This window comes from Mytilus edulis, chromosome 9 (genome assembly GCF_963676685.1).
Source record: "Mytilus edulis chromosome 9, xbMytEdul2.2, whole genome shotgun sequence".
NCBI classification, from domain to species: domain Eukaryota; kingdom Metazoa; phylum Mollusca; class Bivalvia; order Mytilida; family Mytilidae; genus Mytilus; species Mytilus edulis.
In genome coordinates, this window is record NC_092352.1 from 47,522,089 (window position 1) to 47,547,841 (window position 25,753).

General features: G+C 31.5%; 1 protein-coding gene across 1 annotated transcript; it reads left to right on the forward strand.

The window, feature by feature from the left end:
- The first annotated feature begins 767 nt into the window (after positions 1–767).
- Positions 768–25,753, forward strand: LOC139488513 (caspase-3-like). The gene is made up of 14 exons (XM_071274203.1): positions 768–809; positions 4,186–4,332; positions 5,399–5,494; positions 7,220–7,318; positions 7,957–7,975; positions 11,469–11,506; positions 12,115–12,178; positions 12,920–12,975; positions 13,709–13,724; positions 15,332–15,558; positions 17,072–17,244; positions 21,661–21,784; positions 23,647–23,855; positions 25,267–25,753. The coding sequence occupies exons 2-14, from the start codon at positions 4,251–4,253 to the stop codon at positions 25,342–25,344; spliced, it is 1,281 nt and encodes a 426-aa protein (XP_071130304.1). The 5' UTR covers positions 768–809; positions 4,186–4,250; the 3' UTR covers positions 25,345–25,753.

Sequence of the window (25,753 nt, forward strand, 5' to 3'; positions counted from 1 at the left end):
ACTTTGCATACCGATGGCGATGTCCCTAGATTCCACTTTTCAGTGAATAATTCATCTGTTGCATTATATACCTTGCAATTTTTGTGTGTATTTAGATATATTTTGCTATGTTGAAAGACATTTATAATATTAAGCCATAACATACAATTTCTTTCGTCTATAATAAAACTTGTAATATTTTCGCAGCTACTTTTGCTAAAGTGGTTCAATTTGGGTATTTTGCGCGATTTAGGTACTGTGAAGTTATTTGAAAGATTTTTTTGTGAGTCACTGGATCATGTATACAACTATAAAGTTGACACTTTGTTGGCCTATTGAAAAATGCTCTCATTTTAGTAGTCTGTAAATTAAGTCATACCATGCTTCCTTTATTTATTCACTGAAAACACATTTGAAAAATAGATTAACATATTATCAAAAACAAACCATAATATGCATATGAAAAGGCTGAAGAACAAGACATTTTTTTAGAATTTCACATTATATGAAAGGAAAATAAATCAATCTCAGATCGCCTTTATAAAAACTACATATTATTTGTTTGTATTAGGCCATTCAAGTACCTTTTAAATTAGTATATCAAATGCCAAATTAAATTTATATACATTTTTACCGATAGATCTAATATTAACACAGTGCAGTAAGTACTATTAGATGACGTGGTTTACAAAATGATTTATTGTTAAGGTTTTAAATTTAAAATATTTAAGGTCATTCTTATTGTTTAAGTTTTAACATTTCATTATCTGATTTTTATTTTAAGGTGTGTTCAAGTGGAAATGTGAAACCTTATCGTAAAGGGAACAAAGGTAAAAATCATAGTTTTCTGTTGCTGTTGATTTCAAAGGTTATGACAAGTAAAGGATACCTTTTCGGCATTGATATTTTTTTATTCAAACATAGTATACTTAATCCTGACCAAAAGGAAAGTAATCACACCAAATAAACAAAGACAAAATAGATTAATAACAATACGAAAGTATACACACGTACAAAATGGTGACCTTATAGAGCAATATTACCAAGAAGTTACCCGTGTGCCCCGGAAGGGTCAACTGGATAAAAGCTAAGTTGAAAGATACTTGCTAAAATATAGAATATTTACATTATATGTCAAGCTCTAATTCGATCCAATTTTAGATTTTCCTTTTTAAATAAATGTAGTGATTATTATTATGATTATGTGAATTTTAAGTATGCACCTGTTCATTGCCTTTTAAATCAAACTGATTACAGTTTCTTTCATTTCTTTATATTTCCTAAGATCAGGTATTTGGTCAATGCGTTTTTTTATGCATGTTGCTTTGATATTGTATACCGACAAGTACCGTTCAAACATTTTATTTTGAACAACTAAAACGGGCCAACTACAATCTGTAAAAGTCTAGGGTCGGTCATCACTCTTGCGTTACAACTTTTCAAGAATATTAAAGAAATAATGAAGAAAATCAAATGCTATTTAATTTATATCCAATGGCATATATTTCACGAAAAAAATTAAAACCACAAAAATATTGAACTACGAGGAAAATTAAAAATGGAAAGTTACTACTCAAATGGCGAAATCAAAAGCTCAAACACATCAAACGATGTCAACTGTCATATTCCTGACTTGGTACAGACATTTTCACATGTAGTAAATGTAGCATATTAATATATTGTAATAAAAATTCATAATATCTAATAAAATTTGTAGATTTAGCTAACAAAGTCCTTATATTTCTATAAAGTAACATTCGTTTATAGTGAAAATTGTTTTAACGTTAAATAAGCTAAAATTAAAAATTGCTTGCTAGTCACTGTCTGTGATTAATATTAGATAACTCTGGTTAATTTCCCAATCAAAAGTTCAAAATCAAAAAGTTGTTAATCTATAGGATAGTGAAGACTAATGAAAGCTAACCCACTGTAAACAAAAATTTCTTCTAAATTTTTTTAAACTTCCTCAGAAAAATGCTCGATCCACTTGACTTACATGTCTCATAATTAACGTTTTTACACAATATTCTAATAAAGTAGTTAAAGATTATTTGCTTCTCAGAGTGTAAAACGCAATAAAAATCGTATGCTTGCATCATCTTACCCAAATACAGATTTAATTAAGTCCTGAACATTTCGACATTTGTTTGTTTATTTTTATCAATACCGGTTTGTAAACAAATCTCAAGTACATGTTAAGATCCGACTAAATACCTATATCCCAATATCGTCAGGTAAATATGCTAGACTAAATGGTGCATTAAACCTTGTTCTATAGCTAGCTTAACCTCTCACTTGTATGACAGTCGCATAAAATTCCATTATATTGACAACGATTTGTGAACAAAACAAACAATAGGTAAAAATGTCAAAAATAGGGGTACAGCAGTCGAACTAGTTCTTTAACGTGCATTTCTCGTAAATGAGGCATCTGATTTGTCTTTTCTGTACCGGTCTTTTCTATTGCGATGTTGCTAGATATTCATACATTCAACAGAGCCATACGGACACCTCAGTTTAGCAATGAGGTGAAACCTATTGTTTTACATTTGATACTAGACATTAAATACTTTTCTCGACGTATTCTGTTTGTGTTTTGTTGATTGTAAGAGCTCTTACGGTTCAATTCTATTCAATTTTTTATGAAATTTGTAAGAAATTGTTATATCAGTTAAGTCTCTCATTTTAAAACTTAATACCGATCAACTTTTTTAAAGTAGTAATGCCCTTTAAAAAATATTGTGCTCCTTCTCTGCAAACTTTTATGAAATTTATCTCAAAAGTTCATATCAACAATGTCTCGTATAAAATCAAAAATCAGAGCCGATCAACTGTTTTTAAAGTAGTAATGCTCCTTTTAGATATCGTTTATAAATATTGAATGGTTAGTGCTCTCATGCCTACATATTTATTGGCAGAATTTTATGAATTTCATACCCAAGGTTTATATAAGCAATGTCATGGTCTAGCACTGATATATACTTTAAACAGGAGATATGTACCCTGGAAATGTAAATGATATTGAAAATTGCGATATAAGCGCTCTTAATCCTATATTGTTCTACTTATTATTTTTAAATTTATATCAAACTATATCAACCTGGAACAAATTCGATAACCAACGCCGCCAAATATTAAGGCGTGAATCAATTAACAAGTTGCGTTTAGGCAATATACCAAAAAACCGCCTTACTTGCTAAAAACAGGTCTATCATGTGCAGGAAATGTATTTGTGAACACACTAAATGTAGAAATGTATTGGTGAACACACTAAATTGAGAAAATATAAAATTCCCCGGAAACTATTGCAAAATCATACATCAGAGACGAAATGAAGGACAGTTATTTTTTTACAGTTATCGCTACATTGATCTGAATGAATCTACCTATTACCATTAGAAATGGTTTTAAATATGCATTAAAGAATTAAATGTTTTTGTTTGTTATATTATTTGAATATAAAAGCGTTGACAAAACACATATTTGTATTAAGAACGGAAACTCCAGGATCATATATGCGGAAGCACTTCGTATCAAAAATGTGCTAATGTTTAACGTTTTTACAATCCTATACAATTTCAAAAAGGAGCATTCAAGTCTTGCGTTTACATTTTTTTTAGCTAAAACCGATATGTAACCACTGATGGTTTTATTTTGGGTTTCCAGTGCATTGTTGATGCGTTGTCATGGGAAGCACATTATGAATTATTCTCCATTGGCTAGAGTTATAGGGAAGGGTTGAGATCTCACACAACATGTTTAACCTCGCAGCATTTTTGCGCCTGTCCTACGTCAGGAACCTCTGGACTTTGTTAGTCTTTTAATTTTAGTTTATATATATGCTGTGAAGTTCCTTTGGTCGGGTTGTTGTCTCTGTTACATATTCACCATCTACATTCTCAATTTTATGAATGTTGAAAATTTATTGGAATATAAAATCTTATTTGGAATGTCTCTCGATTGTTGCAAACCAAACATAAATGTCATGTATTATTTATAATTAAATTTTATTAATTTGTTTGCTATCAAGGCACAAAACATCTGCTTTTAATAACGTGCACAATTGATAAAGCGTCACCGTGAGAGGGAAAACGCAAATACATTTTCAGATATACCACAATAGAAAGGATGAAACTTTCATATACCTGTGCATATATATAAATATATATTTATTATCATTATATGAAATTATTATCTGTTGAAAAGATAAAACTTATGGCTTGAGTTCCCAAAGACCCAATTCTTATGGAAATGTACGATGGAACGAAGACATGGTATACCAAGAGATACCTATGGCAAATCGTGAACATCTGTGTGCTATAAAAGGTTGTCTAGCAAAACAGAAAAGAGAAGGTATAATATCATATTTTAAAGTGCAAGAGACAAGTATGGTAAGACGAGTTGTCTCTCCTCATTCATTTCGACAGAATTAGTTACAATGAATAGTCCAAAAAACAGATTACAGCTGATAAAAAGACCTGAGATTAGAATATACCAGTTATATTTATATTGAACTGCGTTTTAAAGCAATAAACATTCTTGCATTTAATAAAATAATTCACAAATTGCAAGAATGACTAATTTTCATGTCTTTTCCTTGTAAAATTTGAGAAACCTCAGCAATCAGTCAAATACCTCAAATGAATCTCTTCTAAAAGATGTCTTACGTAGAGATGTTGATTGGTAAGGCCACCTATGCATACCTATATTCAATTGAGCAAAAACACCATATATGATATCGCCGTAGCTGGTGATGAAATATGTCAACTTTGGTCTGTTTATGACATTAAAACCACGTCCCAAATGTCAGGTATACACTTCAGGGACTAGACAAAATCATTAAATTTGTTCATGAATAAAATTGTGGGAGGACAGTTGAATTTCCATTTTTAACAATTTTATAATTGCAAATAATTAATCGAATCATGATGCCTTCTGATTTTTGATGTACAAATTTGAAACCCAAGGTCATAGGTTTATTAAGGTTCAAAGTTACGCGTTACTAAATTAAAACCGAAACACTAACTTCCATGAACAATTGGTAATGCAAAATTTGACAATGAAATGATATTATAAGAGTACTTTTACGAAATTAGAAAATGAGTTTTCGTGTTTTTCGTTTATTTGGTGTCTAAATCACATTCACAAATTCGGAAACATTGTGCGATATTTTTTAGTTTAAAAAGCATATGATATTTTTGGCAATACTAAGGGTTTTCTACTCTAGAAATAGTTTACCTTTAGTTAGCAACATTTTAATTACCGTTATTCATTACAAAGTAATCTTCCCGTTACTCTTCCCTTTCATTTAAAAAAAAATGACGTACGAGATATTTTATTTTTTCTGTCTTAATCTGTTATCAAGTACAAGACTACACAATTTTTCAATTACTGTACATACAGGTTATAATTATTGTAGATCTTAGTAGAAGTAACAGTAAGAAAAGTACTGCAACCTCGCCATCAGCGATGTATAGTGAGTCGTTTGGATACTCAAGTATTCCTTACATGTCAAGTAAGTACTAGTTTTTGTTTTACTATTATACACTATATTAATAATACCACAGTCCCACTAGGCCACGATCGCACTACGATCTGTGACAAAAATGAAAAAATGACCGTGTAGATCGCAGTAAGATCGTATGACGGTCGTGTTTTGATCTTCAAGATCGTGATGAGCGTGGTCAACTTTGAACATGTTCAAAACAATCTTGGTGTCGTGGTGGCGGAATCAGGTGTAGTAGAGGCGTAGTTAGAGCGCAGTAAGGTCGTGGTAAGTTCGCAAAGATCGCAATATCATCGTAGCGAGAGCGTAGCATTAGCGTGATTATATTCGGAGACTGCGCTTCGATCTCACAGCGACGTTGTTACGACCTCACTACGACCATCACGTTCTCACCGCGACCCAACTAAACTTTCACTACGACTATACCATGATTACACCACGCTGTTCAAGACAATAGTACGGTTCTAGCACGCCTATGCCGTCCTCATCACACTCTTCTTACGACCTGGCTTCGTTCATACTACGACCACCATGCTCATTGTCATTTTCACATAAAATATATTAAAACTTTCAAGGTTTATTTTGTTTGTTTGTAATTTGGACTTTTTGGTTTTTTTTCTCTAACGGCACCACAACCATGCTTGACACATATGTGTCATCCCTTCTATATTTCACTAAAACATCGTCATATGAGCTTGATGGACCAGCAACAGGTTGTGATTCAGGTTTGATGGGTCAGTCCGACATCTCTGCTAGATCAGGATTCATTACTATCAGAGCTCCCTCAGACTCAACATCAACTCCTACCACCACGCCCAAGTGTTCTGGTAAATTTTGGTTGCATTTCTGTGTTGTTTCCGAGAAATCTACGTATTAATCAGAAATAAAAGGAATTGAACAGTATTGATACAGTACACGATGTTGAGGTTATTGCTAAGAACGCGGTATGAACGTAGTGTAATCGTGGTAAGAACGTGCTATAATCGCAGGAGAAGCGTGGTAAGATCGTGTTGCAATCGGAATACTCGTGCTATGGTCGTAGTGAGAACGTGATGAGCGTAGTAGGATCATGATAATAGGGAAAAAGCATGGTGAGAACGTGGGTTAATCGTAGTTGGATCGTTGAAGAAGCGTAATGAGGACGTAGCATCATCGTGAAAACAACGAAAATTAACATTTGTATGCCGCTCAATAAATTTAAGAACCCGGTGAGCGTGGTGTGATCGTGGTCTAGTGGGCCTGGGGATATAGGATAATGTTCTTATGTTAACATTGTGCATGCCTGTTTTTATTCCTGCTTCCTTTACAACAAAAAGGAAAAGAAACATAAAAATTTTCATCATTTCATAATTCGTTTCTCTGTGTGTTACGTTGTCGTTTGGTTTTTTGTTGCACTTTAGTATTTCTGTTGTGTCGTTGTTTTCCTCTAATAGTTTGATGTGTTTTCCTAGGTATTTGTTTGTAACCCGGATTTGTTTTCCCTCAATCGATTTATGACTTTAATTGGGTATACTACTGTTGCCTTTATTTTACACAAATTTTTTACAATGGTGACCTTTCATTATGATGCTTTGTCCGAAAACTTAATAGTAATTGTTAGATATCAATGCATGTCATAATTTCATTTCTTACCAAGAGGTGTGCTAAAACTTTCTCCCGTAAAGGTAAGCATTTGCAAGTTGTTTAGTTTAATAAAGTTTCAGATATTATTCTTAAATATTTTTTTTAAAACAGGTCTAAGTAGACCAATCAGCAAGAAAAGCAACGCAACATCAAGATCCGCAACATTCAGTATACCTTTCAACCAGTCTAGAGCACTCCCTCTAAGACCAGGTAAATCATTTTCATTAGAATTGCAACTAGTTTTAAAACTAGAAGATGTGATATTGTTGTCAATGAGACACCTTCCGTTAGTACCTATAGGTCATCGCACGATATTCAACAATACGGACAACCTATTCATAACAAGCTATTAAAGGCCACTATACTTGACAAATATAAAACTATTCAAGCAAGCCGGATTCATTTAAAAAAGTAATAGACAAAAAAATATTATATACAGCAGAAAAAATATAACTGAATTACAGGCTCTTAACTTTTGACGGGAACATACAGAATTGAATATAATAGATCTGTTGTAACCTTAAAAATCTAGAATGATAGAAAAGTCAGTTCAGAAAAGAAATTTAACACATTGAAAAAAAAAAATTAAAATCGAATAATACATATAAAGCTGAATTTGGAACAAAAGAGGTATGGGTAAATCGCACAATTGTCAAGCAACAAAGTAAACAATAAAAAAGCAACACACATCTATTATTTCAGTAGTAGTTCTAGATAAAACATATGGTATTGACAATATAAAGCCTCAGGACCAGTGTAATGTACATTGGCTAAACCGATTTAATCTGAACATATTTTTTTAATCATATACGTATATAATTTTCAAAATGATTTTGTTTCCTTTTCAGATGATAATGTGTATAGCAGGTATGTATGACTAAAAATGTAGCTTTTATATTTTTGGGGAATCGCACTATCTTTTATATTAAATCATAGCTCATCCAGAGTAAGATTTTATTAACACCAACTGATTACCTAATAAGTTTTAATACGGTACGATCAAGACACAGAAGCACATCTACAAACTCCTAAAAGATCTGCAAACAAAAACCATATGGAATACTTTAACAGGAGTAGATTACCTTAGCCGTATTTGGCACAACTTTTTGGAATTTTGGGTCCTCAATGCTCTTCAACTTTGTATTTGTTTGGCTTTTTAACTATTTGGATCTGAGCGTCACTGATGAGTCTTATGTAGACGAAACGCGCGTCTGGCGTATAAAATTATAATCCTGGTACTTTTGATAACTATTAACAAACATCCATAAAAAGGAACAATTTTGAATACTGTAACAAATTCAACAGACAGGGATCACCTGGAATAATGAACAATTATGTTGAAAATTTACCACTGCTAGAAACAAGAAGACAGTAGGAAAAGTAACTTTTCGGTCCAATATAGTTATGACCAGAAATGCTTCGTCATAACCCAAAACTTATTTAACATTTTAATTGGAAAATTGTGTGTACATATAAAGATTGACAAAGAAAATGGAAACAATCAAAATGTGCAGGTGATTGTAATATAGAAATAATACAATGAAAATTGATTGGTATCCTTACGACATCGGATTAAAACTCCTTCCCTTGAAATCTCTAGTTTTTCTATCTTTATACACTTCGTGTTTACGTTCTCTTGATGTTGGTTTTAGATTACCTACGGCTGTAAGTTTGACCAGAATAAATAGAATAACTAACACGTAACTATGATCAGAGCGTCACTGTTGAGTCTTATGTCTGGCGTATTAAATTATAATCCTGGTTCCTTTGATAATTATTATCTCCATACAAGGTTTTGTAATGCGTTAATAATTTGATAAAATTTAAAACGAACAGTTTTCAGTGTATAGGAATTTTGCAAATTCAGTCAAGCAACCTTTTGTTTTTCTGTGTGGAAATCTGTATATTTTGTTAGTCAAAAGCGTTGAAAATTTTAAGTATTCTCTATTTTCTCAATTCACTTCAAGATCTTATGATATTTGAGTGTAGTTTTTCTGTAATTTTTTTTAACAAGCTAGAACTTGAGAGGTAACATATCTGCAGTACCCTATCTTTTCTGGTGCAAAGGTAAGTTGCTATCTAAGTCATGAAGTCTTTCCATTTATTCCAAAGCATTTTTTTAAAATAAATTCGTTCTTACCTTGTATTGATCACGAGCCAGTGTTTTAGTTGTCTATTTTTTTATTAGTGAAATACAGGCAATTGTATTTTATCTTTGTTCAAGTCTTTTAATTCGATTAAGAAAGCAAATGACTTTAACAAATCAGAGATGAGGAAATGGCATAGTCTCTTAACCAATTTAAGCACTGGCATTGAAGGGATTCTATCAGTGTTACCAAATTCAGTTGTTATCATCCAGATAGAACAACATCACTTCTAACTTCCTTTTTTAGATGAAAAAAAAAACATTTCGACATACTGTATCATAGTTAATACTGTGCCGGAAATATAGCATAGTATCTTACCTCCTATACATTTCTATGAATATGATTGGTTAAAAGCAACCGCGTGGAATCCGTGTATATTTCTTATTAGGTTAGCAGGCGGAGCTTATTTCAAACACGGTTAGTAGAGTTGTTATGCCCCTTTATTCAAACAACACGGTATCGAGGACAGTTCTGAAACGACAAGGTTTCAACAAACGATTAAATTGATAATGAACAATTGAAATAGATTCATAAAACATATTCAAAGCTGACGAGTAGATTTACCAATTGAAGAATGTTCCTAATACTAACGCTCTTACCCCAAATTAATTAAATCTTTCCATATGCAAGTGTTGTTTTTTTAAGTGAACAATTAACATACACCTTAAACATGAAATTCCAATCATAACATATTATGGAGGGATTTATTTTAGAGCTTGACTTGGAATACCTATGAAGTCTTCACGAATTATATTGCGACTTCATTTGGCATCAGACAAAATGGTGGTTATTGCAGAAAATGTATCCTCCTATTGTTTTGGTCTAAAAAAGCAAACTTAAAAGAAACTCTATATTTGTTTGATGAAAACATACATGTGCTTCATAATGGAAGCCTACAATTATGAATAATTATCTTTGAGTGAATTTAACACAAATACACCACAAAGTTCGCACGTAAATTCTATCAACATTTTTTGGCATAAAGATTATTAATAGACTTTAACATTAAAAAAACAAACCAGAAAAATTCCATAGACTGAATATTTGAAATTCTTTTTTTTTTATTGTTTTAGCCTTAATTGTGAAAATATCGAATTACATCTTGTTGTTATAGCTGTATGTTGGGTTTTATGAAAACAGTAAAATACAAATTGTTAACATATTTATGTTATTTAAGTGGTTCATGTTTGATAATATTTTGAAATCATTCCCAACGTTGCTAGCCAAGGGTTACCCTCTCTACCTTCAGATTAAGACAATATTTGTGATTACGATGCTGCACCATCTACCGGTAGATAAAAGTCACGCTCATTTCGACTACACTATTTTTAACAATGACAGCAGTTGAACTCTGTTCAATGTGGAGGTGTAAATTGGTTGTGTCTAGTGGTTACAAATTGCATAGAGCAGGTATTGAAAATATACGTTGACATTCCCTTTTGCACAGGAAACATACCCATTAACTTCAATAAGTTGATTAAAAACTTTAAAATTGTTACTTACTATCGTCCTATGTTTTGGGGTAAAGACAAGTTGCACAATTAGCACGTGGCAATCCTTTGTTTACATTTTCAACTTGTACACGTGATCATCTTAGAAGAGACTTTTGATTGGATACAACCAGTCAAAGCTGTGACCAATGGAAGTAATATACTCGTAGATCAAAACAATCTATCTAAATCCATCAGGGGTGGAAAGGAGGGGACTGGATCGAAGCCCTTTGCTAGCAAAGATATATTATTCAATCGTAGCTCTTTGCTAGCGAACATTCATTATTCGATGAGGTTCTGTTTGCGATTTTCAGATAAATAATTCCAGGTTGCTTCTGTTCATGTATTTTGGTTCTTTTATTCCAGGTGATTTCTGTTTTCGATTATGGTATGGTTGATGGATTTGTATGCGTATGAATTATTCCGATTCATTTTACACATCTCAACTATAGCTTATTAGTACACGTCTAATACACTGTTAATTAAACGCACCGCACTGTTCATACTTTCCTATAATACCACGGATAATCACTAACCAAAAGTATATTTGATAAGTTCTTCCAATTCCAGCATAAACTACTCAAACGAACTTAACACAATCTCAATATGCATGGGATCACAACACTAGATGGGAAAAATCTGATTCAAAATTAAATCAAATGTATCGCATGCAAGTGATAATCAATACTGCATATTTCTTTTAATGACTATGTTTTATTCCAGTGGCATTACTAGGAGGAATACACTGACCTCAGACTATGGTATGATTAAATGGAAGTAAATGTTATTTACTTCTAACATTTACTTCTACAGCTTCCGGCTCTTACAACACTAATATATATTTGAAGTATAAACCAGAAATTGCTTGGTTTTCATTGTAAAGTCTAAGGTCGTGTGTTTCTCTACGTACAAAAAAACTAAAAGTTCTGATTTGATAAACAAAATCATGTTGAATGAAAAAGTTAATAAGAACATTGCAAAGAAAGCATATTGGTATACAATGTACACATTTATTAGCTAATTTAGTACAAGATTGACCTTAATGTGGAGGAAATAAAGGACATATACCACAGATGGTTTAAATAAGAAGTATGAGCTGACTGATCTAAAATAAGAACATGTGGTGTAATGTCAATAATACAACTATCATACAGAATTTGGACAGGCTCATATAGATTGTGGAGGGGTAACGCATGTTTGTGAGCGTTCAATGAAACCTATACACGTTTATGTTAGAAATAATACAATTAATTCATGTAGATCTATTCATTAGTTATTTTTTCTATAGTTTTCACATTTATCTTTTGAAAAAAAAGATAGAATTAGTTATTTTAAAAAAAAGTATCTCAGTTACGCATTTTCTTTACAGAATCAGGACTGAATTCAATATATGATTATCGTTATAATCAAGACAACAAAAACAACTCTGAAAGGTCTGTAATTTTATTTGTATTATAGAATAGACTGTATAAGTGCAATTGTTTTATAGGAACAGTCAAAATGCAATGACTGTCTATGTGCATGTGATATACAGTCACTGACCGAATATTTGGGTGAAGACACACTTGTCTCTTTTAAATTTGCACACTCCCTCTAGGCAGTTACTGTCATAATGTAATTTTTGCACATATTAGCTGATCTCGTTTAACAGGCTGATTTCAAAAGTTTCATGCAATACGTATTTAGTTATCGGGTTATTCATAAAAAAAAATACAATATTGGTTCCTTTTAATCAATATTTTTAAGTCTTATTATGGTGTTAAATTGATATCAGTTAAGTAAAATTTCATTCAATTTACATGAGTCAGCAGTTGCACCGGAATGTATAAAAAAAATCAAGTAATTTTGTTATAACATTTTTAGTAATATCTTTGGAGTTGTATATCTCAATTATTGATGTATACAGGAGAGGGGAGAGTTATGTGGCAATATCGGTTAGTGTTTCTAAAGATAAAACGTAACCCAGTTTATTTTCAATTTGCTCAATGTGTTAATATTGTTGAACATTTGTTTTTTTCAGGGTTCATGGTGTTTTCTCTTTTTAAATTAACCTTGCAATTCGGTATTTTTGTTTTTAATTGGGAAGCTGAACTCAGTTAATCTTAAACTTTAAAGGCATTTTTTGCAAAATCTTATACTGAAGTTAATCTGTACATATACATTTTAAATTACAGTCAAAATAATTATGTGGATTTAAACAGAAATGACCGAGATGCAGACCCAGGACTTGGTAAGATAAAATCATACTCTTATTTAATATGTAGTAAAAAATGAAGTTATTCAATCCAGTATTGGATCTACATCATTTTTGTATTCATTTCTCATTTGTTTATGACCATAGATGAAATTATATAAGCCCTTTTTTATGTATATATCATTAGCGTGTACTTATATCTTTATTAGAAAAAGATGACTAAAACAATCGAGCTTGTACAGAGAATATCATGATCTCAATACCATATCACTTATTTATAGATTTGTAATGGCTACATTAAGTAGTGAGGACCATTTTTGGGGGGAGGAAAATGAAACTTTTGATACCTGAACAAACAGCAAACACTGAGTTATAGGATCTTGAATTTCGACTGAATATTCATAATGTGGCGAGATTATACATGTTTGAAAGAGCCAACCCTCCCTACCTAGGACAGTGGTGTAAAAGTACAAATAAGAACAAACTTTAATGTCTATCTGTTCCATGTATACAGTGAACAGCTAAAAGAACTACAATTAAGATTTCATTTCGAATTATAGCTTTCCATTTTAAATATCAAATTTAAACATTTCTTTATTTGAATTTTCTTTTTTTTTATTTGAATTTTCTTTTTTGTATTTGAATTTTCTTTCTTTTCTTTTATTTGAATTTTCTTTCTTTTCTTTTATTTGAATTTTCTTTTTTTTTATTTGAATTTTCTTTCTTTTTTATCATTTCGGATTTAACCTTTCACTTATTGTTGTTTCAGGGGACGATCAATCATGGTAAGTGCATGTATTTTGAATTGATAAAAAGTATTATATATGTTGTTTCTAAATTTCAAAGAAGTCTAACCAAGAAAAGCACTAGTGTAATTACAATTAATAACAACAAAAACAAAACTAAACATTAAAGGGTTTTGGAGAATAAAAAGGGAACAGGGCCAGAAAAAAATTGTCATGTCCCAAGGTACTTGTACTTTTGTGGTTTTATTTAGGGTTTTTTTCTTTTTTAACTTTTAACAGGGTTATAAAGGAGACAATATATTTTAAAGACCTCAAATTAAAACTTTACATGTTCTATCTGTAAATGTAAACTCTATAAAAAAAATATTAAAAATATATACTATATATATATACAACTCGTCTAAACATCAACCCAACAATGTTAGATCTGTAATTTGGTGTCACGATATCACAGTAGCATGGGTTCGAATCCCGGCGAGGGAAGAACCAAAAATATTTACAGATCTAACATTGTTGGGTTGATGTTTAGACGAGTTGTATATACATTATGTACACAGCCATGTATCACCATCATTGATGGCGATCCGATGGATACATCTGTTGTAGGGTTGTCACTGACTCAGACGTACTATATATATATATATATATATATATATATATATATATCATATATAGAAAAAGTCCCCAGCTCTTAATCAAATGTATAACGAAAAAAAAGAAATTACCGCTGATTTCATAATCTTCATCAACAAACGTACACGTTTAACACACATACGCAGTTCGAGAATATAACGTTTCACAGATGATATCGGATATGTTCCGTATGTGGTAACTACAATACACTTCCCTTTTCACGAATGTGACTAATCGAATTAGACTATTTACCAGATTTTTAATAACATAATAGCAACACGACGGGTGCCACATGTGAAGAAGGATCTTACCCTTCCGGGGCACCTGAGATCACCCCCAGTTTTTGGTGGGGTTCGTGTTGCTTAGTCATTAGTTTTCTATGTTGTGTCTTCTATACTATTATTTGTCTGTTTGTCTTTTTATTTTTAGCGATAGCGTTGTCAGTTTATTTTCAGTCTATGAGTTTGACTCTCCCTCTGGTATCTTTCGTCCCTCTTTTATAAGAAAGGGCCTTGAAAAAGTAATGTAAGAATATCCGTAGAATGTTCAAAAGATTCCTTTTTCCTATCATTTTCTGTGTCCTGATTTTAATAAGTGATAGCGAGGTTTATTCCCGAAATTTGTACGTTAAATATATTCAACAAGAACATCAACTAAGACAATAACAATCAAAACCAAGGAGTAAACAAAGACTCAAAAAACCAAAGGACATTTACATCAACAGTTATAAATAATAAATAAGAAACAACACGAACTCAACTAAAAACCGGGAGTGAAATCAGGTGCTCTTGAAGGGTAAGCATTTCCTGCACCGTATACGGCACCTGTCATTTTATTTCTTTGTTCAGTTCGGTAATGATTGAAGGTTATTACAACTGAGGAATAATATCGGATATGATTTCTGACACACTTTTGTCATAATGGCCAATCAGCTCATGATGGCGACCGTAAAATTTCTTGCGTGATGACCTTAATTTGATTGATTCATAGCCCTGAACACATTTCTTTTTCAGGAACTTCAATCGTCTATATTTTTGCGATCGTGAAGATTCGTACCCGATGAATAAGCAGAAACGAGGATGTGCAATAATTTTCAATGTAGAAAATGTCGGTGGACGTATCCGAAATGGTACTGACATTGATGTTACCAGGCTTAAAAAATGTTTTAATTTATTAGGATTTGATGTTTTGGTAAAACAGAATCCAACCAGAGAGGAGATATACTACACAATGGCACAGTGTAAGTTGAATTTTCTAATCGGTGTTCTATTAAATCAATATTTCATATAGCAGCAGAAAAAAAAATAAACATTTTATCAAAATAATATTACTTTTTAAGTACCTAGAAATCTTTTTCAACTCGTTCATAATGTTATTCTAAAAGTCCTCCGTATTTTTATGAAAAATATATGTATGATAAAATATGAAGGCAATAGTAGTATACCGCTCTTCAAAAGTCATTGTTCGATTGAGAGAAAACAAATTCGGGTAACAAAACTAAAGGGAAACACATCAATTATAAGATGAAAACAACGAAAAAAAGTTTAACAAAACACAAACGACAATACAACTGTTTTGGACGTATCGATAATAAAGGCGAGTAAACACCAAAGCGTCTTCAATGTTTCGTATGCTTTACTAGAGTCGAAAATATACAAAGAGACGTCGGCAAGTAACGACGTTGCGGGTCTATTGTTACGTAAAATGGCGGTAAAACGTTAAGCAAATAAAAGAGTATAAAATACTAAACTGAAACTATAACTAATTCACAACAGCAACATAGATAGAAACGAACTATTAGATAACAACTGCCATATTTCTGACTTGGTACATGACATTTAAAGAAAAAATAGTAGGTTCAACCTGGTTCTGTGGCAAGCCGAATCTCGACCTTAATGGCAATGTTATTAAATATTCCGCTAAAATGACAACATTACATGACGGGAATACAGTACAAAGAACGCAAGAATACTCAGGACAGAGAAATACTTGAATAAATAATAAAAAAGTAGATTTCGACAAGTAAACCAGAGAATAACAACGAAAATCTAAAATTGATTTAGGACAATACACAAAATAACATAATAGAATTACGAACTGTGTATCTATCACACGAATATATCAACGCCGCAAAAAGTGACGTCACAGGTAAATTTCTAAAAATTGGATATAAATCGAGATTAGGTTTGTAATTATGTTATTTTATGTATTTTATCACAATTATACATTATAACATATACATATATACAATTATATAACTACACTATCTAACTATGTTGGCCTTTCTTCCAAGTCAAATTGTGTAAAACAAATCAATCCTGTGCACATAGTTGCTTTAAACTAAAATTATACAAATGAACTTCATTATCTTTGCATTTACATACAAATAGAAAATAAAAAATAGAATTACAACTACAAATGATAATGAAACAAAATAATATCCGATCAGAATTACAAATAAAACTTCGTAACGAAATACATGAACGCTGGATAAACAAATACCGAGACACGTCATATTCGGGGATAGGTCTCGTTTGATACTTCAAAGACCAAACGAAGTAAATGGAAAACCACAATTGTCCTTGGTTAGTTTAGACACGGACACATCGTATGGATCTACCAAAAAGAGAATTGAATGTGGTTGGGTTGTTTTTTCTATAATTTATACAATTTGAGAGCAAGTGACCAGCACAAGTTTGTTAAGCAAGAAGCGCGAAAAAACCTGCTTTTAATTCTCTAATGGTATTTATTAGATGCCTCCTACAACCATAGCAACGAAGATTGTTTTGTATGTGTAATACTTAGTCATGGTCGAGATGGACACATTAAATCAACACTCAACGAAGAAGTATCATTACAAGCAGTTATGGACCATGTAAAGAATTGCCGTACTCTGCTCGGAAAACCGAAACTATTCTTCGTTCAAGTAAGATTTGCTCATTCGTATAATCTATTTCTTAACATTATTTTGTTTTGTAGTGTAACCTTATTCCTTGAAGGCGAATTTTGTTGATGATATTGTTCAGATAATCTTTGGTTAACAAGGAATTCAGTGCCATTAGTTAGCTATAAAACGAGGTTAAATGTACCAATTTCTAAATGAGACAATGCCTATACCGAGACAGGAATATGACAGCTGTTATTCATTCGTTTATTTTGTTTGAGCTTTTGTTTTTGTCATTTGCTTAGGGACATTCAGTTATTTTCCTCCGAGTTTTTTATTTTTGTTATTTTACTACTTGTTTTGTGGAATAGTTATTATTTTTCGGAAGTGAACAGATTTTTAATTAGCTTATGTGAGAAGTTACCTCGTTGATGTTTGTGAAAGAGATGAAAATTAATTTACAAAAAAATATATGACAAGTTATTATATATGTGCAAATATGTATAAAGTAGTAGTAGTATGATCTTTGAACAATGTCTTCATCTTTAGTTTTTTTTATTTTACAAATACTTTGTTAGGTCAATTCAATGTTTACCCCCATCTTGAATATACTTAAGCAGTACACAATCGGTCTAGGACTTTGCCTAATTCTGTAAATTTTAGATTTATAGCGTAAGTGTAAAACTGCTATTTGTTTTTATTGAAATAAGTGATGTATTGCATTATCCAAAATGTTTTTTTATAAACAAATATCAAACATGTGTGTATTGAGAATCAGATTTCGATTTTACATATTTATTCACAAACATGCTTTTTTTAACAGTTTATGCAAATTTGAGATATTTTGAACGACTTCTAGCTTGAAAAATAGCTCGGAGACCCACACTTTTTATTATATTTTTGAAGAAGAAAACGAAAAGTAAAATCTTCATTTTGACAAATTATAAAAAAAAATCTAATTAAGGAAATATATATACCGATGATCCACCTTAAATAGATCACCCAATTGCAGAGTATAACTAATGCATGACGTAACAAACTACCGTAAATATATATATATATGTTTCATTTTTCGTAGTGTAACTACACTCCTACCCTTTTTTCATCGTTTTTCTTTTTTGCATCACCGAATGTGACTTGTCATTGATTTTTTCTTGTCATAAGAATTCTGAAGGTATTAACTCACTGGTGAGACAGGGGCTGCTTACCCTTCTGGGGTATTCAGGTTTACCATGTTTTAAGTAAAAGTTTAGTCTAATATTATATTTGAAGATACGGCGATAGTGTTTCTATCAATTATATAGGGTAAATATGTATTAGTTATTCGTGGACTCTGCAGGTATACGCGTCGACCATTCTTCTTTTGATGGAGCGTGGGATATTATTCCCGTGACAGACGTTGAAAATAAAAAAGATGTTCCAGACCATATGAGTATTTGAACAGTACGCGTACGGTCTGGACTGTATGCGTACTTTTTCAAAATACGCATACAGTAGAACTGTACGCGTACGATCTGACTATTTTTAAGAAGTTGGTCAAGTTTATTAGATACAAATAAAATTGACAATGGAAACGGGGAATGTGTCAAAGAGACAACAACCCGACTATAAAACAGACAACAGCAGGAGGTCACCAACAGATCTAATGCAGCGAGAAATTCCAGCACCCGGAGGCGTCCTTCAGCTGGCCCCTAAACTAAATATATATACAAGTTCAGTGATAACGAACGCCATACTAAACTCCAAATTGTACACAAGAAACTAAAATTAAAAATAATACAAGACTAACAAAGGCGCAAAAATGCGGCAGGGTTAAACATGTTTATGAGATCTCAACCCTCCCCCTATACCTCTAGCCAATGTAGAAAAGTAAACGCATAACAATACGCACATTAAATGTATATTACTGATCAACATAACTGTGAAATCTCGAATTGATATAAATAGTTCAATTGTAAATGAAATAAAAAAATATAATATTTAAAAAAAGTCACGTTAATTTAGTTTGTTTATCTCCTGTATCAGTAAAACATGAAATTTATTTGTGCTCACTGAAATTATTTGATCGGAAGTAAACATAATGTTGGAATTAATTTTTTTTAATATTTAGGAACGTTTATACAAAAACCATCAAAGATACTGGACAGAAACATAAAAAGATCTGTTTCAAATACAATGAGAAAATGCCATAAAAACGTGTCGGAAAATATGCAAAGAATTAAAAAGGCAGCTTTGTTACTCTTAGAATCCCAGTGGTTGATAGGATCTTCCCCGATTATTATGTAGGGTTGATGACATAATTGGTAAAGATGCAAGTTTGTAAAAACTATCATGTGAATTTGGCATATTAAGCTCTTGTTATGATATAGGTAATATAGAACTTTTGACACGCAAAATTGAAACTGCACATTGGAACACAGAAGGATTTTAATTTGTCGGCTGCCGCTAAACAAGCAAGCTTTTCTATTGCTGGCAAGAGATGCAAATGCAAAGGATTATGCATAAATATAACATGTAAATATAATAAAAAAATCTAACGTTCCTTGTGGCGAGAGTCCCAAAAATTGGATTTAGATAGACCATTAAATTAGTAGTTAATTTCAATTGATTGAATGTTCTCTTTTTCAGACACGCTATTCAACTTATTATAATAACATTGATTTGTAAAACTCAATAAAAGATTTTGATAAATGTTTGTTTAAAATAACTTATATGTCCAAATACATATATGGTGGTGCACGTACTAGACCGTATGGGTATACTCATAATCTCCGACCGTACGAGTATACTCATACGGTACAGACCGTACTCGTACGGTCCAAATACTCATATGGTCTTGAACAAAGATACACTCAATCTCATAATAACATACAGAAACAATTTTATTTTAATATTTATTTAGCAGATATTTTTTTTCTCTTTTTAATCAGAAAGATTATCTTTTCCAAGAAATATTGAAATCAACCTATTTTTTAACCCCTACCCACCGACAAACAGATGAATGGTCGTTGTCTAAGAATAGTTTTGAAAAACAAGATTTAGCTTTGCAGGCTGCTAGTGCACACAGTTAAATTTATATTTGATTTATTGCCAGAAAATTTGAATCTCACAGTTTTCGGTTACCGGTATATACATTTATTATCATTATATATTATGAATTAATCAAGAATTTACGTCAAAAAGAACTAATAGTTATCAAAGGTATCAGGATTATAATTTAATTAGCCAGACGCGCGTTTCGTGTACATAAGACTCATCAGATGAAAATAGTTATAAAGCCAAACAAGTACAAAGTTGAAGAGCATTAAGGACCCAAAATTACAAAAAGTGTTGCCAAATACGGATAAGGTAATAAAGTGGAATGAATTGTCATATAAAAAATGAACTGCACAGATAAACAATAAAGATATCAAGTAAATTGATTTTAAATTGAGAAAGTGACAGATTAATTTCATCTCCTTACTATTGTAAAATTTATTGATTAATTGTTTTTTACAGTCATTTTTATATCCATTTTCGTAGAAATATTAAAAACCTATCTGCCTATATTTCATTTCAAATTCAATCTTATATACTTCTTTTATTCTCTAAGAGTAAGGTTTTTTCATGAATAAGCTATGCAAATTTGGGAAATTTTACAAGAGTATAATTTGATAAATAGCATCGTGACATATTATATTTGAGGAATAACGTAGTAAGTAAAATAAATTTCTTTTCTGAAATGCTGATAATTGCAAATTTAAATATATTTGGAAACATGTGGAGTTGCAATGATAAGCCTTTCATAAATGCTTGTAATAACAATGGTCTTAGATGTGTGAATATTAAAAATTTTGACATACATAGCAAATAGTGAATATATTCAGTTAGAACATTTCTGTTTCAATAAAATTTGGTATCCATTGGGTTGATACAGCTATGTTGTATCTTGGTATTTGCAAGTAAAAGGAACAGTAAATGGGTATGTCATAGATTTGGGTAACATTTTGCATACATCTTGTAACAACGTTTAACTACAACTAAATATAAAAGAAATAATGCATTTACCTCTTTAAATTTTGTTTAAAAAATATTACTGAATGAATTCTCTCAAAAAAGGTGAACATTTGTATATAAATTGGCGAAAATCGTGGTTTGATTTGTTTAAAAATCACATAATCTCCAATTTTTAGTACATATATAGTACACTACTTTGAATGTTTAAGGCGTAAAAACGAAATTGATGACCCTATCATATTTAATTCACATAAATAAAACGGAAAATGTATATGTACAGGTATCAAAAACATTTGATTTTTTAAGAAAATATATGTAATAGAAATTTGAGTTAATCTTATCATTGTATTACATTTGAACAATACAGAGATTTATTTGCCACTGATGAAATGTAATTTGTGCTTCTGGGAGGTATAATATCCTTTGTCGAAATGTGAATAAATATATTCCTGTTTAATATAGGCATGTCGTGGAAACAGCACAGACCATGGAATAACAACAGATGCAGAGGGTGACATGAACAATGCACATATATATAAACTATCTACACACACTGATGTGTTAGTATCCTATGCAACTGTGCAAGGTAAGGAGTTTCTGGATCGCATCAATATTTTGTAGTTGTACCCGGTACCAATTAAAATCGCACAAATAACTGGCAATGTTTGTATGGTGAACGAACAATGAAAAGGTTTCGAGACGTTGAACTGAGCAATAAGGAATTATGTGATTTTTTTTTAAATCATTGTGTACAAGTTATCATTTTGTACAAATTATATTTTGTACCAAAAAAAATTGTACAAATTAAATTTGTATTTTGACTTTGTACTTGAACAAAAATTGTACAAAATTTGCAAAAAATCACTTGTAACTTGTACAATAATTTATCGTATGGTTTATGTTGTACAAAAAAGTTCTTTCACTCTTTAGAATATTAAACCTTATTTAAAAAATACAAAAATAGTTCTGTATCATTGGTTTAAACATATAAGAGTATTATGGCATCGGGATATGCACAACATATTTTGCTTTTTACATAAACGTTAAGTAATACTGCACCCCTTTGCATTAACATGAAAGAAACCCCTGACCACCAGTTTTTGAAAGCTTTTTAGCTGCTTTATGTAGCAATTGTGAAGCTCAGGAACCGTTACTGTGAATAAAGATGAGTCTTTTTAAATAGCTTCAATTTGATTTATGTTAAAATACATACAGCTGTTCCAATGTGGTACCCAAATTCTCCAGATTCAACAATAACACCCAAGATATTTCTAGGATCAGTTTGGGCAAGATTATACTGAGGAATTGGTATAATGACATTATTCCCCACAGCAAGTTCTGATAATTTCCATTTCTTTATCATTGTTAGTAGGCTAAGATCGGTTGGCCAGACAGTGGACGCTTCTTTACATGTATGATTAGTGATTCAATGTCAGTTAACCAGATTGTCACCCTGCATGGTCAATTTATATATCATACTATTAGAATTGTCACTGGGGTCAATAGTAATTATTATTTATACTATCGTAATTTTCACTAGGGCCAATTTGTATTATACTATCAGAATTTTCACTGGGGCCAATTTCTATCATACTATCAGAATTATCAATGGGGCCAATTTCTATTGTACTAATAGATTTGTCGCTGAGGTCAATTTTTATTGTTCTATCATAATTAATTGGCATGCATGTATCAATTTATTTTTCCTGTCTCCATCTTGTTATTTTTTGTATATTGTAAATAAGGTTTATTGTGTGGTCATTGAATACAAATTCTAAAGTGCGTATCAATACCTTTTTCCTTATATCAGAATACATACGATAAATTAGTGTACAAGTTATAATTAGCTATCAAAGATACCAAGTGTATAATTTAGTACGCCAGACGCGCGTTTCGTCTACATAAGACTCATCGGTGACACTCATATCAAAATATTGATAAAGCCAAAACAAGTACAAAGTTGAAGAGCATTGAGGTTCCAAAATTCCAAAAAGTTTTACTAAATACGGCTAAGGTAATTTATGCCTGGGATAAGAAAATCCTTAGTTTTTCGATAAATTCAATTTTTTGTAAACAGGGAATTTATAAAAATGACCACATTAATGATATTCATGTCAACACCGAAGTGTACGACCACTTTTTAAGTCAAAATACAAATTAAAATTTGTACAATTTTGTTGTACAGATTATAATTTAAAAAAAATAATGACTTGTACACAACATACATATCTTATTTGATATGACTTTTGAACACAGGTATACTACTGTTGCCTTTCAATTTTCCATCTAGAGTGGTTGAATTTCAACAAATTTTACTACAAATGTATTGAAAATAATATAAATAACTTGAGATATTTGAAATTAATTTATAGACTAATTTGGGTTAATATTATTTTATTTTTATACAATAATAAATTTGAAATTTGACATATAATCATTGGTTTTTAGATTATGTTGCATACAGGAATGGTCGTAATGGTTCCATCTATATAATGATTTTATCTGAACTTCTGTGCAGAGAAGGATTTACCACAAAGCTTACAGAAATATTATCAAAAGTTACTGATATGACTTCCAAAGCGCTGGCTGACGTTTGCCAGGTTCCTTGTTTTACATCGACTTTGACCAAATCACTTCTATTTACACGAAAAAGAAGGGTATGTAATTAAAAACAATATTATTCTTTATTTGAATACTTTTACTGAATTCGAAATTAATGTGGATTTATCTGAATGATGTGATAAAACGTGTATATAGAGACTATTCAACTGTGTATCCGGACAGCGTTGACAGCCACTCTAACTAAACAAATGGAACACTTCTACTGTCAAACATTGTTGCAGCCAATTTGATTTTTAAGAGATTTGTGACTGAGTATTACTTTGTCAGTCACAAATCTCTTAAAAATCAAATCGCTTGATAATATACAATCAAACTTGTACAGATTCTTTCACACAAAACAAAGCTACGGATGATGCACCTGCTATTTTCATTTCTGATCCGTGTTATGTTTTAACTAGGCGTTTCCCATATCAACAAATGAATTTAACCATACCTTCTCATTAAGTCAGCAGAGTTATGAAATCTGGAGGGTACGGTGCTTTATAAACCATTACTACAGTGGTATTAATAGACATCCGATTAGTTTTAGGTATACTTTTGATTTAATCAGAAACCTTGTCATATATTTCACATCCAATATGTTATGGTAATAGTCTTTACAAAGCACAAAAATGTCGGCATTCACATCAAAAGCTAACCAAACCATTAAATATACCACTTTGGAAAGATTTAGTTACGATACTGTTGTCAAGTCATTAAGGACTGCATATTTTGGTATTATTATTGATTCACTCATAAGGTCTTGACTTTGCATCGAAAATAAACACATTTATTCTAAAACCAGTTGTTGCCATGATACGGGTTATGTTCTTCTCATATATTTTATGATGGTATGATACTAAACCCCTACATAATCTTTCAGTCAGTGTAACTCAGGTCGAGATCTGGCATGTCAGTAACTGCTAGTATTCCTTTGTTAATTTATGTATCATTGTCATTTTGCAAAGTTTCTTTTGATTCCTATACTGACATCGGACTTGGACTTCTTTTAACTGAGTTTTACTGTGTATATTGCTATGTGTTTCTTTATTCTACTTTGACTAAAGGTATAGGGAGAGGGTTGAGATCTCACAAACATGTTTAACGCCGCTGCATTTTTGCGCCTGTACCGATTCAGTAGCCTCTGACCTTTGTTAGTCTTGTATGGTTTTTTTAACTTTAGTTCATTTATATTTTGGGGAGTTTAGTGTGACGTCCATTTTCACTTAACTAGTACACAATTTTATTTAGGGGCCAGCAAAGTACCATCTGAGGGTTCGGGATTTTCTCGCTGCGTTGAAGACCCATTGGTGGCATAAGGCTGTTGTCTGCTCTTTGGTCGGGTTGTTGTTTCTTTGACATATTCCCCATTGCCATTCTCAATTTTAGGTTTACTTATCGTATCAATAGACTAATTATTATATTTGAAGCCTCTGGTGGTCCTTAACCCAAATTTTGAAATTGCAGGTAATCAGACACACCTTACATTATGATGATGGGACAAACGAAGAAATTGGTCATGATGAATTGTTAGAACTTCAGTAATAATGACTTTATGTCTTGGATAAAAAGATATTCATATGATGTTCTGTCCTTAAAAGTTCAGCAGTAATGTCGAGGCCCAGTGCCAAACTTAGGAGAACAGATGAACTAGAAAACACTGAAAGGTGGACAATTACAGTAAAGTACAAGCTGGAATAAGATTGTTCAAGATGGAATAAACTGCAAGACTATTCAAGATACAACAGTAACTTGAAGTTTGTTTGGAGAAGAGAAATGAAGCAATACGATGTGGGTGTACATTTATGTCATTGAGATATAAGCAATATACATAAAAAAAACAGATACGCTATGATTTTATAATACAGTTTCAATATATAAATCTAGACTTGTCATCAAATATAAGTTACCTTGCAATTATATAATCATGCGGAATAAAAAAAAGTTTGAATTA